General features: G+C 38.5%; 2 protein-coding genes across 4 annotated transcripts; both read left to right on the top strand.

Moving 5' to 3' along the window:
* Positions 1 to 1,615: 1,615 nt before the first annotated feature.
* sqstm1 (sequestosome 1) lies at positions 1,616 to 6,481 on the top strand. 3 transcript variants are annotated; one of them, XM_037779617.1, is made up of 8 exons: positions 1,616 to 1,778; positions 3,386 to 3,481; positions 3,861 to 4,141; positions 4,458 to 4,614; positions 4,870 to 4,938; positions 5,264 to 5,442; positions 5,647 to 5,836; positions 5,934 to 6,481. In XM_037779617.1, the coding sequence occupies exons 1-8, from the start codon at positions 1,616 to 1,618 to the stop codon at positions 6,095 to 6,097; spliced, it is 1,299 nt and encodes a 432-aa protein (XP_037635545.1). In that variant the 3' UTR covers positions 6,098 to 6,481. The 3 variants fall into 3 exon arrangements, with proteins under 3 accessions (XP_037635545.1, XP_037635546.1, XP_037635547.1); XM_037779618.1 differs by lacking the exon at positions 1,616 to 1,778 and adding an exon at positions 1,961 to 2,010; XM_037779619.1 differs by lacking the exon at positions 1,616 to 1,778 and adding an exon at positions 2,152 to 2,170.
* Positions 6,482 to 7,434: 953 nt separating this feature from the next.
* Positions 7,435 to 12,772, top strand: thoc3 (THO complex 3). Its single transcript, XM_037779630.1, has 6 exons — positions 7,435 to 7,799; positions 9,063 to 9,219; positions 9,580 to 9,784; positions 11,050 to 11,211; positions 11,901 to 12,001; positions 12,346 to 12,772. The coding sequence occupies exons 1-6, from the start codon at positions 7,509 to 7,511 to the stop codon at positions 12,507 to 12,509; spliced, it is 1,080 nt and encodes a 359-aa protein (XP_037635558.1). The 5' UTR covers positions 7,435 to 7,508; the 3' UTR covers positions 12,510 to 12,772.
* Positions 12,773 to 13,918: the final 1,146 nt, after the last annotated feature.

A 13,918-nucleotide genomic window follows, 5' to 3' on the forward strand; every position in this document is an offset into this window, starting at 1 on the left:
TGGTCCAATATTCATACGGAGTAATGTTTGTATAATATAATATATATAATTTAAGTCAATGAAACATCCGTTAACGTTATAGCAGCTCCGTTATACTCTGTTATAATACATAACTGTCGGAAAGCATCGATAAATCAGACAACTAGGAACCGGTTCTCAACGGGAAGCGATACTTGATTCCCATTTCCTGACGATTTTACCTGCCACTGGCCAACAATTAACCTGCGGATGGCTGGTTATAATATCAGATCCTGTTTGTGACATTTTATTGACTAAATCAATTAATGAAGAACATAATCCAATTAGTTCTACATATTTATCCAGTAACGTGATTTATTGTATTTTGTTTATTAAAGGTCCAATATTGTAAAAAGTGAGATTTTCATATATTTTATATTATAAAGCAGGTTTAAGTGCTTCATAAATACTGTTTAACTATCAAAACGCTCAATATACAGAGAAATACACACAACTCGTTTTCAGAAATTGCGCGTTTGAAACAAGCTGTTAGGATTTCTGTCCATTTGTGATGTCACAAATAAACAATATTTAGACCATTACACGGTTTTAAACGTAAACATTCTAAATGTGTCCCAGTTTATTTCCTGTTGTAGTGTATGTAAATAACATCAGCTGACAGGAAGTAAACATGGACCCAAACTGTTGCCTAGCAACGCAATTCTGTTGCAATTCACTAAAACGGAGCGTTTCAGACGGAGAGTAAATACAGAGATATTCAGGCAGACAGTATGAGGAAAATAATTTATTTTTTGAACATTACAGGTGTAAACATGTTCTAGTAGAAACACAAAATACAAGTATGAACCTGAAAATGAGCACGATATGGGACCTTTAAACTCTAATGTATGAGACAACAACATGAGTTAAATCAAGATTCAAGATTCAAGATGTTTATTGTCCCACCGGTTATACAGGTACAATCGTGTGAAATGCTTTTTGCTGGGAAGCTCCATTAAAAATAATAAGTTATATGATGTTATATATATATATTACAATTATAAAAGAAAATACTTTGTACAAGGGCATATTAAGAACATATACATTAAGAACATTTACAGTATATACAGTATAAGATATATTTTTGTGTGAGAAGGTGTCGTATGAATTATATATTTAAAAGTCTGATGAAGTAATTTTACTTAATTAAATCTGTCTGTTTTTACACATGATAATTATATAATATTAAGTATTTCATAACGATGACACAGCTTTGTTTTCTTCCTGAACTTTCTTTAATGTGATCTTTAAACTGGCTAAACCTGATTGGTCAGGTGACTCAGGGGAAATCCCCTCATTGGGAAGTGCTTAGTCATTCCTCGGCCTCTCATTGGTCAGCTTGATCCGGGCTCCGTCAGCGGACCAATGGGAGGCCGCGTCAATGTTTACTTCTCGTGATGACGGTGACGTGTAACGCGGAAGTAAACACAGAGGAGGTCTGGTCTGGTTCTGGAGGATTTAAAGCTGCGTCACAGAGGTACTGACTTTATTTCAGAGTCTGAGGAGTCTGAAGGTTCTGAAGGTTCGTGTTCTCTCTCCGGAGTCTGGTTTATCTGTGTACCGTGTTAAAGACCGCAGTGTGTCCGGTAACAGCAGGATGTCGGTGACGGTGAAGGCCTACCTGTTGGGTAAAGAGGAGACGGTGAAGGAGGTCCGGAGGTTCGCGGTGGACCAGGAGGTCTCCTGCTCCTACGAGTACCTGAGCACCAAGACCATGAGCGTGTTCAACAACCTGAAGAACATCAACATGTACTACCGAGGTAATACTATTATCATTATATATATATATGTAAACAACCTGAAGAACATCAACATGTACTACAGAGGTTATATTATTATTATTATATATATATAAACAACCTGAAGAACATCAACATGTACTACAGAGGTTATATTATTTTATATATATATATATATATATATATATATATATATATATATATACATACATACATGTAAACAACCTGAAGAACATCAACATGTACTACCGAGGTAATATTATTATCATTATATATATATATGTAAACAACCTGAAGAACATCAACATGTACTACAGAGGTTATATTATTTTATTTATATATATATATATATATATATATATATATATACATACATGTAAACAACCTGAAGAACATCAACATGTACTACAGAGGTAAATACTAATAATATTATATATATATATATATATATATATATAAACAACCTGAAGAACATCAACATATACTACAGAGGTTATATTATTTTATATATATATATATATATATATATATATATATATATATATATATATATATATATATATAAACAACCTGAAGAACATCAACATATACTACAGAGGTTATATTATTATTATTATATATATATAAACAACCTGAAGAACATCAACATGTACTACAGAGGTTATATTATTATTATTATATATATATAAACAACCTGAAGAACATCAACATGTACTACAGAGGTTATATTATTATTATTATATATATATTAACAACCTGAAGAACATCAACATGTACTACAGAGGTTATATTATTTTATTTATATATATATATATATATATATATACATACATGTAAACAACCTGAAGAACATCAACATGTACTACAGAGGTAAATACTAATAATATTATATATATATATATATATATATATATATATATATATATATATATAAACAACCTGAAGAACATCAACATATACTACAGAGGTTATATTATTTTATATATATATATATATATATATATATATATATATATATATATACATACATGTAAACAACCTGAAGAACATCAACATGTACTACAGAGGTAATATTATTATTATTATTATATTATATATAAATATAAACAACCTGAAGAACATCAACATGTACTACAGAGGTAATATTATTATTCTTATTATATTATATATAAATATAAACAACCTGAAGAACATCAACATGTACTACAGAGGTAATATTATCATTATTATTATTATTATATATATAAACAACCTGAAGAACATCAACATGTACTACAGAGGTAATACTATCATTATTATTATTATTATTACAATATATTTAAACAACCTGAAGAACATCAACATGTACTACAGAGGTAATACTATCATTATTATTATTATTATTACAATATATTTAAACAACCTGAAGAACATCAACATGTACTACAGAGGTAAACATTATCATTATTAAATATATATAAATATAAATAACCTGAAGAACATCAACATGTACTACAGAGGTAAATAATATAATTATTAAGCATATATAAACCTATAAATAACCTGAAGAACATCAACATGTACTACAGAGGTAAATATTATAATTATAAATCAGTGATGTAACCTGATGATGATGATGTATATTTCAGATGAAGATGAGGACCTGGTGGCGTTTTCCTCTGATGATGAGCTGATGATGGGTCTGGCCTGTATGAAGGATGCCACTTTCCGCCTCTACATCAAAGGTACAAGCACACGATCTCACCTGAAGACCAGCTCTTATTTTGGAACAGTGTTAGAGAGGAAGTGACACAGACTTTTAGTACGTACTGCAGCGGCCCTTACAAAGTACGTATGCAAGTATGTATGTACAGTACGCGTACTACTAGGATATACTACTTCCTAATGACATTGCTCCTTGAACTTTGACCCTCTTAAGATTAGGGTTACATATCTATATCTATATATATCCATCGTCCTCCAAAAAATAAACCAAATATCATACGTACGTTCTAAACTGTGTATTAATATGTTCATGTGTTTGTGTTAATTATAATAATAATAATAATAATACAATAAAAACTGTTTGTTTGTTTCTAATAAAGTTTGATTGAACTCTTTCAGAGAAGAAGGAGAACCGTCGAGACTTCCCTATTCACGCCTTCCCTCCCTTCGCCTTCGGCCACCGTCCTCCTCCTCCTCCAGCTGGAGCTCCTCAGGGCGCGCCCCCTCACCCGCCCCCGCCCCCACTGCACCGCGACGTCACCTGTGACGGCTGCGAGGGTCCCGTGGTGGGAACTCGCTTCAAGTGTTCGGTGTGTCCCAACTACGACCTGTGCTCCACCTGCCAGGCTCGAGGGACGCACACCGAGCACGCTCTGCTGCCCATCTGGCACCCGCTGCAGGTGAGCGGCATCATGGGAAGGGGTCGCTACGGTGATGTCACTCTGTCCTCTGTGTGACATCACTGTAGTGAGGTCACTGTTTAAATAACAGCAGCCTTGACACTAATATTAGAATTATTAATATTAAAAATATGAATAATATATATTATAGCAGGCACAAAAAGTTATTTATTTAGCCCTGCTTTGTGACTGTCAGGATTTTTTTATTTAGCCCTGCTCTGTGACTGTCAGGGCATTGCTAAATAAACAACTCCTATGACTGCCAGGATGTTTTGGTGAACTGTTCCTGTCTGTCTGTCTGTCTGTCTGTCTGTAGTGGTTTCCTCAAGGGAAGTGGATGAAAAGGATGAGACACTGCATGTGGAACCAGAACCAGAACCAGACCCATGCTCAGGACCAGGAACAGGACCAGGACCAGGATCAGGACCAGCCCGGACCCTCCAGACCTGCTGCTGACTGCAGCGCTCCCTCTGGTCAGTGTTTGTTGATAAACTGCTGATAATCTAATTAATGATCAATAAATTGACAACTGAGCGTTCTGTCATTAATGACATCATCAGTGACCTCTACTCATTAATGACATCATCAGTGACCTCTACTCATTAATGACATCATCAGTGACCTCTACAGTATATGTTTGTGTGTGTACTACAGGATATATGTTATTTTTATAAAAGTTAACAACTGTAGCTTTAATGACATCAGTGACCTCTGACCTCTGTGCACAGCCTCACAGGCCAATGTGGACTTCCTGAAGAACATAGGGGAGGGCGTGGCGGCCATGTTGAGCCCACTGGGTGAGTGATGACACTGTGATGAACCATTGTTAGAAGCTTGAGTTATTATGGAACTATGTTGCCGTGGCGTGGCGGTGGAAAAAGTGTCTTTCGCCAAAAAAACAGGAAGTTGTAACTTCGTCCTACATTAACCAGTCTTCTCCAAATTTCTCATGCGTGATAAGAGTCCCAGCCTGAGGACATCCACACGCAAATTTTGGCTCATACTCATATCACCACATTCTGGAAACCCCTAACCCCTGAGAGTGCAGATAAAAGAGGTTCTGTTTGCAGCTGAGGATGAGTGAAGTTTAAACAGGAAGTAATATCATGTGTGTGTGTGCAGGTATCGACGTGGACATCGACGTGGAGCACGAGGGACAGAGGTCGAAAGTGACTCCTCCCCCTCAGAGTGTGGTCCCTCCCCCTCAGAGTGGGACTCCTCCACCTCAGAGTGGGGGGGTGGTGGAAGCAGATGCAAGCGTGGCAAGTAGCGAGGGCGGGGCCAACAGTGACGGGTCAGAGGTCAGTTCTTCATCATCATCATAACTCCTGTAGTGTGTTCACTAGTAATGTGACGAATAAAGTTGACTCAAAGGAGAACAGAACATTCTGGCAGCACATGTATGACATCACTTCCTGTCTACTGACCCCACATGAGTGTGGTCTAAATCTCAGACCAGTCCAACCACTGTGACCAGTAAACCTGACCCAGTCTGTGCTCTTCAGGTGCGCAGAGACTCTGAAGAGGAGTGGACTCACCTGAACCCCAAAGAGGTGGACCCCTCCACAGGAGAGCTGCAGTCCCTCCAGCCCCAGGACCAGGACCAAGACCAGGACCAGGACCAGGGTCCCCCGCTAGGACAGCAGGGTCCAACAGGTCTGAGGGAGGCGGCGCTGTACCCTCACCTGCCTCAGGGTAAGACCACATCCCCCCATCCCCGTTCTGTGAATTCTTGTCTGATGTCCCCACTGACCTCTGACCTCTGACCTCTCCTTCCTGCCCCCCCCCACAGAGGCGGACCCTCGCCTGGTGGAGTCTCTGTCCCTCATGCTGTCCATGGGTTTCACCGATGAAGGCGGCTGGTTGACTCGTCTCCTTCAGGCCAAAAACTTCGACATCGGCGCTGCGCTCGACGCCATCCAGTACGCCAAACAGCCGCGCCCAAACAAGCCCTGATGATGTCATCGTGATGTCACCGCTGACCTCATCAGCTACACTAAACCAATCACATCTAACCAGGAGATGATTTCTACCACAGTCAGATGTTCCTGTTGTTTCCTTTAATCTGACTTTATAAGTACTGTTCTTATGATTAATCAATACTTTAACTCATCAATCAATACGTTGTCTCATTGATTAACTCTTTCTACTGCTTTATTATTTTAACTGTCCAACATTGTGTTCCTGTTATTTCCTGTAATCTGACTTTATGAGTACTGTTCTTATGACTAATCAATACTTAAACTCATCGATAAATACGTTGTCTCATTGATTAACTCTTTCTACTGCTTTATTATTTTAATGTTGCTGTTCTGTGTTAATCTCAACAATAAAACACATGAAGAACTTAATCTGTGGTCAAGAGTCCTAAAATATTTCAATATATATTTACAGTACAAATATATACAAAATATATTGTGTGGTATAAAGAGTAAAAAATACTTCAATTAATAACAGTGTATGGATTAATATACTGATATAGGGTTAGGGGTTAGGTTGATAAGAACTGAAAAGGTTAAGTCAAATAACAGAAATTACAATAACTGAACACATTCTCTTACCCTTATTGGTACCTATCCATGTGGATAGTTATGGTTTAATTTATCCAGGTTTTGTCTCTGAACTTGCCTCCAGTTCGCCTTGGTGTTTGGTGCCTACAATAAATATATTAAAGGTCCCATATTGTAAAAAGTGAGATTTTCAGGTCTTTTATATTATAAAACAGGTTTAAGTGCTTTATAAATCCTGTTAAACTATCAAAACGCTCAATATACGGAGAAATACACACAGCCCGTATTCAGAAATTGTGCGTTTGAAACAAGCCGTTAGGATTTATGTCCATTTGTGATGTCACAAATATACGATATATATCATTACACGGTTTTAAATGTAAACATTCTAATTGTGTCCCAGTTTATTTCCTGTTGCAGTGTATGTAAATAACATCAGCTGACAGGAAGTTAACATGGACACAAACTGTTGCCAGGCAACGCAATTCTGTTGAAATGCACTAAAACGGAGCGTTTCAGACAGAGGGTAAATACAGGTATATCCAGGCAGACAGTATGAGGAAAATTAAGTGTTTTTTTTTAACATTACAGCATGTAAACATGCTCTAGTAGAAACACAAAATACAAGTATGAACCTGAAGATGAGCATTATATGGGACCTTTATGAGGAAATTAAAAATATAACTGCAAAAGTCAAGAACATAATTATAGAATAGAAAATAATTACAATAAAAATATGAACAATATACTATAACTGTTTATTATGTAAACGTGGAGTAAATTAATTTTAGGATTAAAATGTAGAGTTGACCCTCCGGACCAGCAGGTGGCGGTGACCATGGATGTATTAAGCGGTGATGCTCATAAACCGGTTCCAACGAGAGTTGCCAAGTCTCCTTGTTGTTGTTTTTCTCCTCTCGCGAGATGTGGCTCCCCCGGCTCCCCCACAGTGCAGAGTGAAGATGGCGTGTCAGTCGCAGTACTACCAGGAGATGCAGGAGAGCTTCAGGAACAACAACAAGAGCAGAGAGTTCCCGGCGCACACCGCCAAGGTCCACTCGGTGGCCTGGAGCTGCGACGGCAGGAGACTGGCCTCCGGGTCCTTCGATAAGACAGCCAGCGTGTTCATCCTGGAGAAGGACCGGCTGGTGAGTCGAGGAGGCTAGCATGCTAACGCTAGCATGCTAATGGCTAGCCTCGGTTCACTGAATGAATGGATTGGTTTAGTTTTTAGTTTTTAGTTTTTAGTTTTCAGGGGTTTTTTTGTTTTGTTTTATTAGTTTTTTTTAAATTTATATTTTTTTTGTATTTTTTATTTTTTAATAATTGTTTTATTTATTTTCTCAAAATGACAGTATCCATAGTAACAGCATAAAACATTAAAAACATGTACATACAGAAGAAACAAAGTGAAATCTATCCCACCAGCATTAAACATAAACTAAATATTACATTTAATGTCAAATAAAACAAAAAAACTCACAATTGAGAAGCTGAAAATGGGGAATATTTGCCATATTTTTTAAAAAATATTATCATGATAGTTGATTATTATTATTATTATTATTCTGTCAATTGACCAATTGTTTTTAAAAGATTAAAGATATTCAACTTATTTTATTTTCAGAATATGTAAACATTGAATATTTTGTATTTTTGCTTCATAAATGACTTTAAACGATTGAGATTTAGAGAATAAAGTCATAATATTAAAATACTAAAGTATAGTATACTAATACTAAAGTATTCATTTTACGTGTTATTTTCTTTTTTTCTCGTAATATTATGACTTTATTCTGTAAATCTCAGATGTTTTTCCCTCAATGTGTCCCTAATACTCGTAGTACATTGTCTCTTTGGCCCTCACTGCATTAGACTTATATACTATATACTTAGACTATAAACTGTGTTACCTTCATCACAATGATCACATGTTTTGCGGCTTCAGACAGATTTATTATTTATTTTTTGCCTAGAATGGCTCTTTAGATAGTAAAGGTTGCTGAGCCCTGTCCATGGCGAATGAACAGATCCGAGGGATGTCTACACGTCACTTCACCTCATACTGAATTAGCCTTTTTTTTTAATTATTGTTGCATATTATACTGTTTAATTTAATAGTGAAATAAACAAGCAGCATGTAGCTCATTCTTAAAGATCTGAATGGACTGTATTAGCTTTAATATGGGAGTTTTTATTTAGATGTAATTACCAGTGATGGTGGTTTTGCAGCCACTTTGTTACCAGTTTGTGTGCACATTTGTAGTTCTTTCATTCCTTATATCCCCGACTCATGGTCTGTTGGTTATACGGAGGTGTCATTTAGTCTATAAGGGTTCAGGGCTTTAGGGTAGACGTTGGAAGTGGGCTGATGATTACATGTTAAATGTTCTGTTTGTTTCTCTCCTCAGGTGAAAGAGAACAACTACAGAGGTCATGGTGACAGCGTGGATCAGCTCTGCTGGCATCCAACCAACCCAGATCTGTTTGTCACAGCATCCGGAGACAAGACCATTCGCATATGGGACGTCCGCACCACCAAATGCATCGCCACCGTCAATACGAAAGGTGAAGCCTTGGTTCATATGGTGGCGGGGGTTTTGATCCACAGAAGCTTTTTTTTTTTTTAAAGCATCCTTATGTAAAACAGAAATGGCAAATATAAAATGTAAAAAGGCAGTCATGTCAACAGCAACAGTATGTGAGAACATCTGTCAAAGATAGCATGCCTGTAAACCTGCAGCCAGAAGCTCAACAGCAGGACTCCAGACGCTAGTTTTTACAGTAACACGTTCTGAATTACACCTCCTACGACTGACAGAACCGACGAGACACCCTGCGTCTTCTGAGTCCTAAAACCACAATTTTAGGGCACGACAAAAACTCTCCAAGATTTAAAAAAAAAAGTCTTGTATAATTTTTTTTTAGGAGAGAACATCAACATCTGCTGGAGCCCTGATGGTCAGACCATCGCTGTTGGGAACAAAGACGATGTGGTGACCTTCATCGACGCCAAGACACATCGCTCCAGGGCGGAGGAGCAGTTCAAGTTTGAGGTGAACGAGATCTCCTGGAACAACGACAACGACAACTTCTTCCTCACAAACGGCAACGGCTGCATCAATATACTGAGGTAGGAAACACATATGTTCATGAAAAGCTGTCTGAGTACTGATGTGCTCTCAGTCAGTTTTCACATTCTGACACCTGCCAGCTGCCGAGTGAAGCCACTATCGGCTGAAGGTGTGACGCTGGATACTTTTGTAGTTTTTCATACTACAGGCAGATCCTCAAGTCTGATGATTGAAGTCTATAGTTGTGTATCTTTTATTTTCTATGCTGTTCCCCAAATATTTTCACATTGCTGGCATCAGGGTGACACACAGGATGGGTTCTGTTTTATTTTTGAGTTCCTCTCCTGGCATTTATTAAACCCCTAAAAACGCACCTCTGTTCATCATCAAAAGTACATATGTCAAGGTTTTTTTCCATGAAAAAAAGGCCTTAAAATGGCTCTAATGCAACAACAAATTATGCTCAAGAATTTTAAATTGACTTGTATGTTTTAAGACAATAATCCTAATTTAAGTAGAATATTGGTGCACTTATTGGTAACTTTGCTCTGAAAATGCAGGTCACTGGTGCAACTGATAGAAGTAGGTAAAGTTATGGATTTACCAGACATTTTTAGCAGGATGCAGAATATGATGTTCCACAGTCATCACATCCTGCAAACTAGAGAGAAACTGTTTAGTTGTCTGACAGCAGAGATGATGTATGCAGTGCCACATGACTTCTGCTGCTGTTTGAATTAGTTTGACATCACTGTGAAGGGAGCCACTGAAGACCTGTCTGTAATTTTTGCTTAACTTTCCAAACATCTTGAATATCCTCCGACCCTGTAAGTACGTTCATTGTGGGATCGTTTTCTTTAAAGGATTTCATTTTCATCCGTCGCGGTGTCTTTATTTAAAACCACTAAAGGAAATTTTTTTTACCCTAAATTTAAACGCGCGTGAGCTGAAACACGATGTCGTCACTCCTTTTAATTTCTGACCCATCTTCTACACAACACTGTGATTCCCAAAGGAAAACCCAGCCAGGTAAATGGAGCTTTTTCTCTCAGGGTTCTTTGGGTATTCCACAATATGTGTTCTTCACCTGTTAACTGACACGTTCTCACTTTGGTGTTCACCGGAGTACGGCACATTTGTGGTTCTTTTTTTTCATGTAAGTTAAGAATGCAGCGTTGAAACGAACTCAAAAGCACCTAGTGTTCAAGATCTTTAAGATTATTGTAACTTGTGTAAAGTCTCCGGTGCCGTATGCTGTTCTGTATTAAAGTCTGTAGTCGTTGTGGTGGTTCGGAGCTGAAATGACCAGCGTGTTTGTTTGCAGTTATCCAGAGCTGAAGCCCATCCAGTCCATCAACGCTCACCCGTCCAACTGCATCTGCATCAAGTTCGACCCCACGGGGAAATACTTCGCCACAGGAAGTGCCGACGCCCTCGTCAGCCTGTGGAACGTGGAGGAACTAGTGTGTGTCCGCTGCTTCTCCAGGTCAGTGTTTGTGTGCTTCACATTTCAATGGCAATGCACTATACTTAGAATTTTCATCTGGAAATATATTCAAAAAAGTCTGTATCTATATTTTGGTATTTATTGATAAATATGTGTATATCATGATAATATGACGAGGGCTGTACCGGATGTTGTCGTTTTTTTTTTACATTTGTAGCTTCTGTTGAGGTTTTTGAATGAAGCTTTGAATGCCTGTCGTCATATTTTATGACGTCATCACCCAAAAAAGCCTCGCACAAAATCCTCAATTTAATAAAGTGATTCATCACATTCAAGGTCGGTAATGCTGAGAAACTAGCGAGAGAACATTTTAAAAAGTGATCCAACCAAAAAAACAAGACTAGTGTTGCTAATTATTTTCCAATGAAGTTAACTAGCAGTACTGCAAACGTCCCTAAATCTAGCGAGAAAGTCGGCAACACTAAATGCAACCTCGCAGAAATACTGTCTTGAAACTGAACGAGTAGACATGCAAAAGCTGCTCAGCATTCACATGTTGATTTAGAGTTTGCATGTCAACGTCATGAAGCTTTGAACTATTTTGTCCAGCCCTAAATATGACTCATACCACTTTATTTTATTATGACATGACTCTGTAAAGTTATTCTGGTTGAATCTATCCTTTTTATTGAATCATGGATTTCTTTTCATTGCTGCTGACGTTGTAGGCTGGACTGGCCGGTGAGGACGCTGAGCTTCAGCCACGACGGCAAGATGTTGGCGTCGGCCTCCGAGGATCACTTCATAGACATCGCCGAGGTGGAAACGGGTCAGTATGAGAGACCCAACAGCACAATGGGCTTTTTGTCTGCTGCATCTGAGAAGAAAATGCAGTTAAAGGGATGGTTTGGGTGTTTTGAAGTGGGGTTGTATGAGGTACTTATCCACAGTAGGCTTTCACAGGTCTAAAGTGTCAAGAGATTCTTATTTTTCAATTAAATATAGTGCTCAAAAATCCTGCTTCAAGTCAGCGCAGCAACATTTAGAAAACTAAAATTTAAATGAGAAGAATGGAATCTACAGCTAGCTGCCTTTTTAATAGTTCAACGTGTTTTAGTTAACTTCCTCATCTGTTGTGTGTGTGTGTGTGTGTGTGTGTGTGCGTGCGTGCAGGAGAGAAGCTGTGGGAGGTTCAGTGTGATTCTCCGACCTTCACCGTCGCCTGGCACCCAAAGAGGCCGCTGCTGGCCTACGCCTGCGACGACAAGGAGGGCAAATACGACAACAACCGGGAGGCGGGAACCGTCAAACTGTTTGGCCTTCCCAATGACTCCTGAGACGGATCAGCGGAGTTAAACTGAGTTCAATTCTTCTGATCAGTCAGACCTTCAGGAGAGAGGAAGTAAAGGATGCTGATGCTCCTAAAGCAGAAGTAACCGTTTGACACCAGCAGATGGAGCAGCAGCTTTCCTTTAAAACAGCTGACTTCATTCCCTGTTTTTATACTCAGATGAAAACACAACTCCCAGTGCTGTAATATATTGTTTTTATGTAAAATATGCATTGTTTTGATATTAAAATTGATCTCTTTGTAAATATAGTTTGTCTTGAGTCCTGATTGCTGAATTATGATGTTCAGATGTCAAATCAATGAGGAGGATACTCAGATGGTTAAACTTGAATGAGGCAATCTGATATCAATAATACCGATCACATATGTTAACCCCTTAAAACTCTGACGGCAGGTCCGACCGCTATTCTGTTTTTCGAAGGGTGTTGCGGAGTCAGTTTCATTACGTGAAACTAGAAACCTAAAGAATCCATTGGTACAAACCGTCATGCTAACTTGTCGGGAAGATCACTAAATAACGCTACGAAGTTACACTACATTTTGGAGAGGAAAAACTGTCACACTGGTGAGAAAGAGATCACAGTTTGTAATGACTCTCATTACCCCGTGATACACGCTGTAGATTTAAATATAATTTAAAACATTTAGAGGATAGCTATGCTGAACTGTTTTATCAATCATCAAACCTTTGTAAAGTAATAATTAATAATGTTGATAGTTTCAATAACATTTGTGGCAGGGAAAGCCCAGAATTCACATTGCAAAAAAAAAGTATATATTGTCTGTGACAAGAAACACATTAACTATTGTGTAATAAGACTTTGTATTATGAGATGCAATTAGCACAATTTTGAGACTACAAAGTTGTGATTTTGTGTTTTTTTAAACTTGTCAGAACAACAAATTACAAAACATCTTCTATGTTTGGTTTCTTCAGCGTGCAGCTTTGTTGAGATTATGGTACCGTGGTGTCAATGTGAAGACAACACACGAGGTAGTATAAATGGTAGTGGAGCACCATCACATCCTGCAGCTCTGACCATCAGCTGACGGTGGGCGTGTCCGGCTGTCTAAACAGTTTCCTCTTGACCACTTCATCATCTTCCTCCTCCGTCGTGACAGCTTTGCTCAGCGTGAGCCCTCATTGGAGGTGCTCGACCCGGCTCGGTGACAGGTGGTCACTCCCTTTCCCCCGGAGCTTTGGAGCCTCGGAGCAGCGGGCCGCAGGATGTTTCTCCTCGTAGTTTCCTGTCATCGTAGGAGGGATGTCCCTTCTTTAATTAATTCTAATTTGGTTCGACCCCACATGAGCTTGTGCTGTCCAAGAAAACAAAAGTGACTCACCTCTACCTTACCTTTTAACTTCTATTTGTGAATATTTGTAGTGTTTTCACT

This window comes from Sebastes umbrosus, chromosome 9 (genome assembly GCF_015220745.1).
Source record: "Sebastes umbrosus isolate fSebUmb1 chromosome 9, fSebUmb1.pri, whole genome shotgun sequence".
NCBI classification, from domain to species: domain Eukaryota; kingdom Metazoa; phylum Chordata; class Actinopteri; order Perciformes; family Sebastidae; genus Sebastes; species Sebastes umbrosus.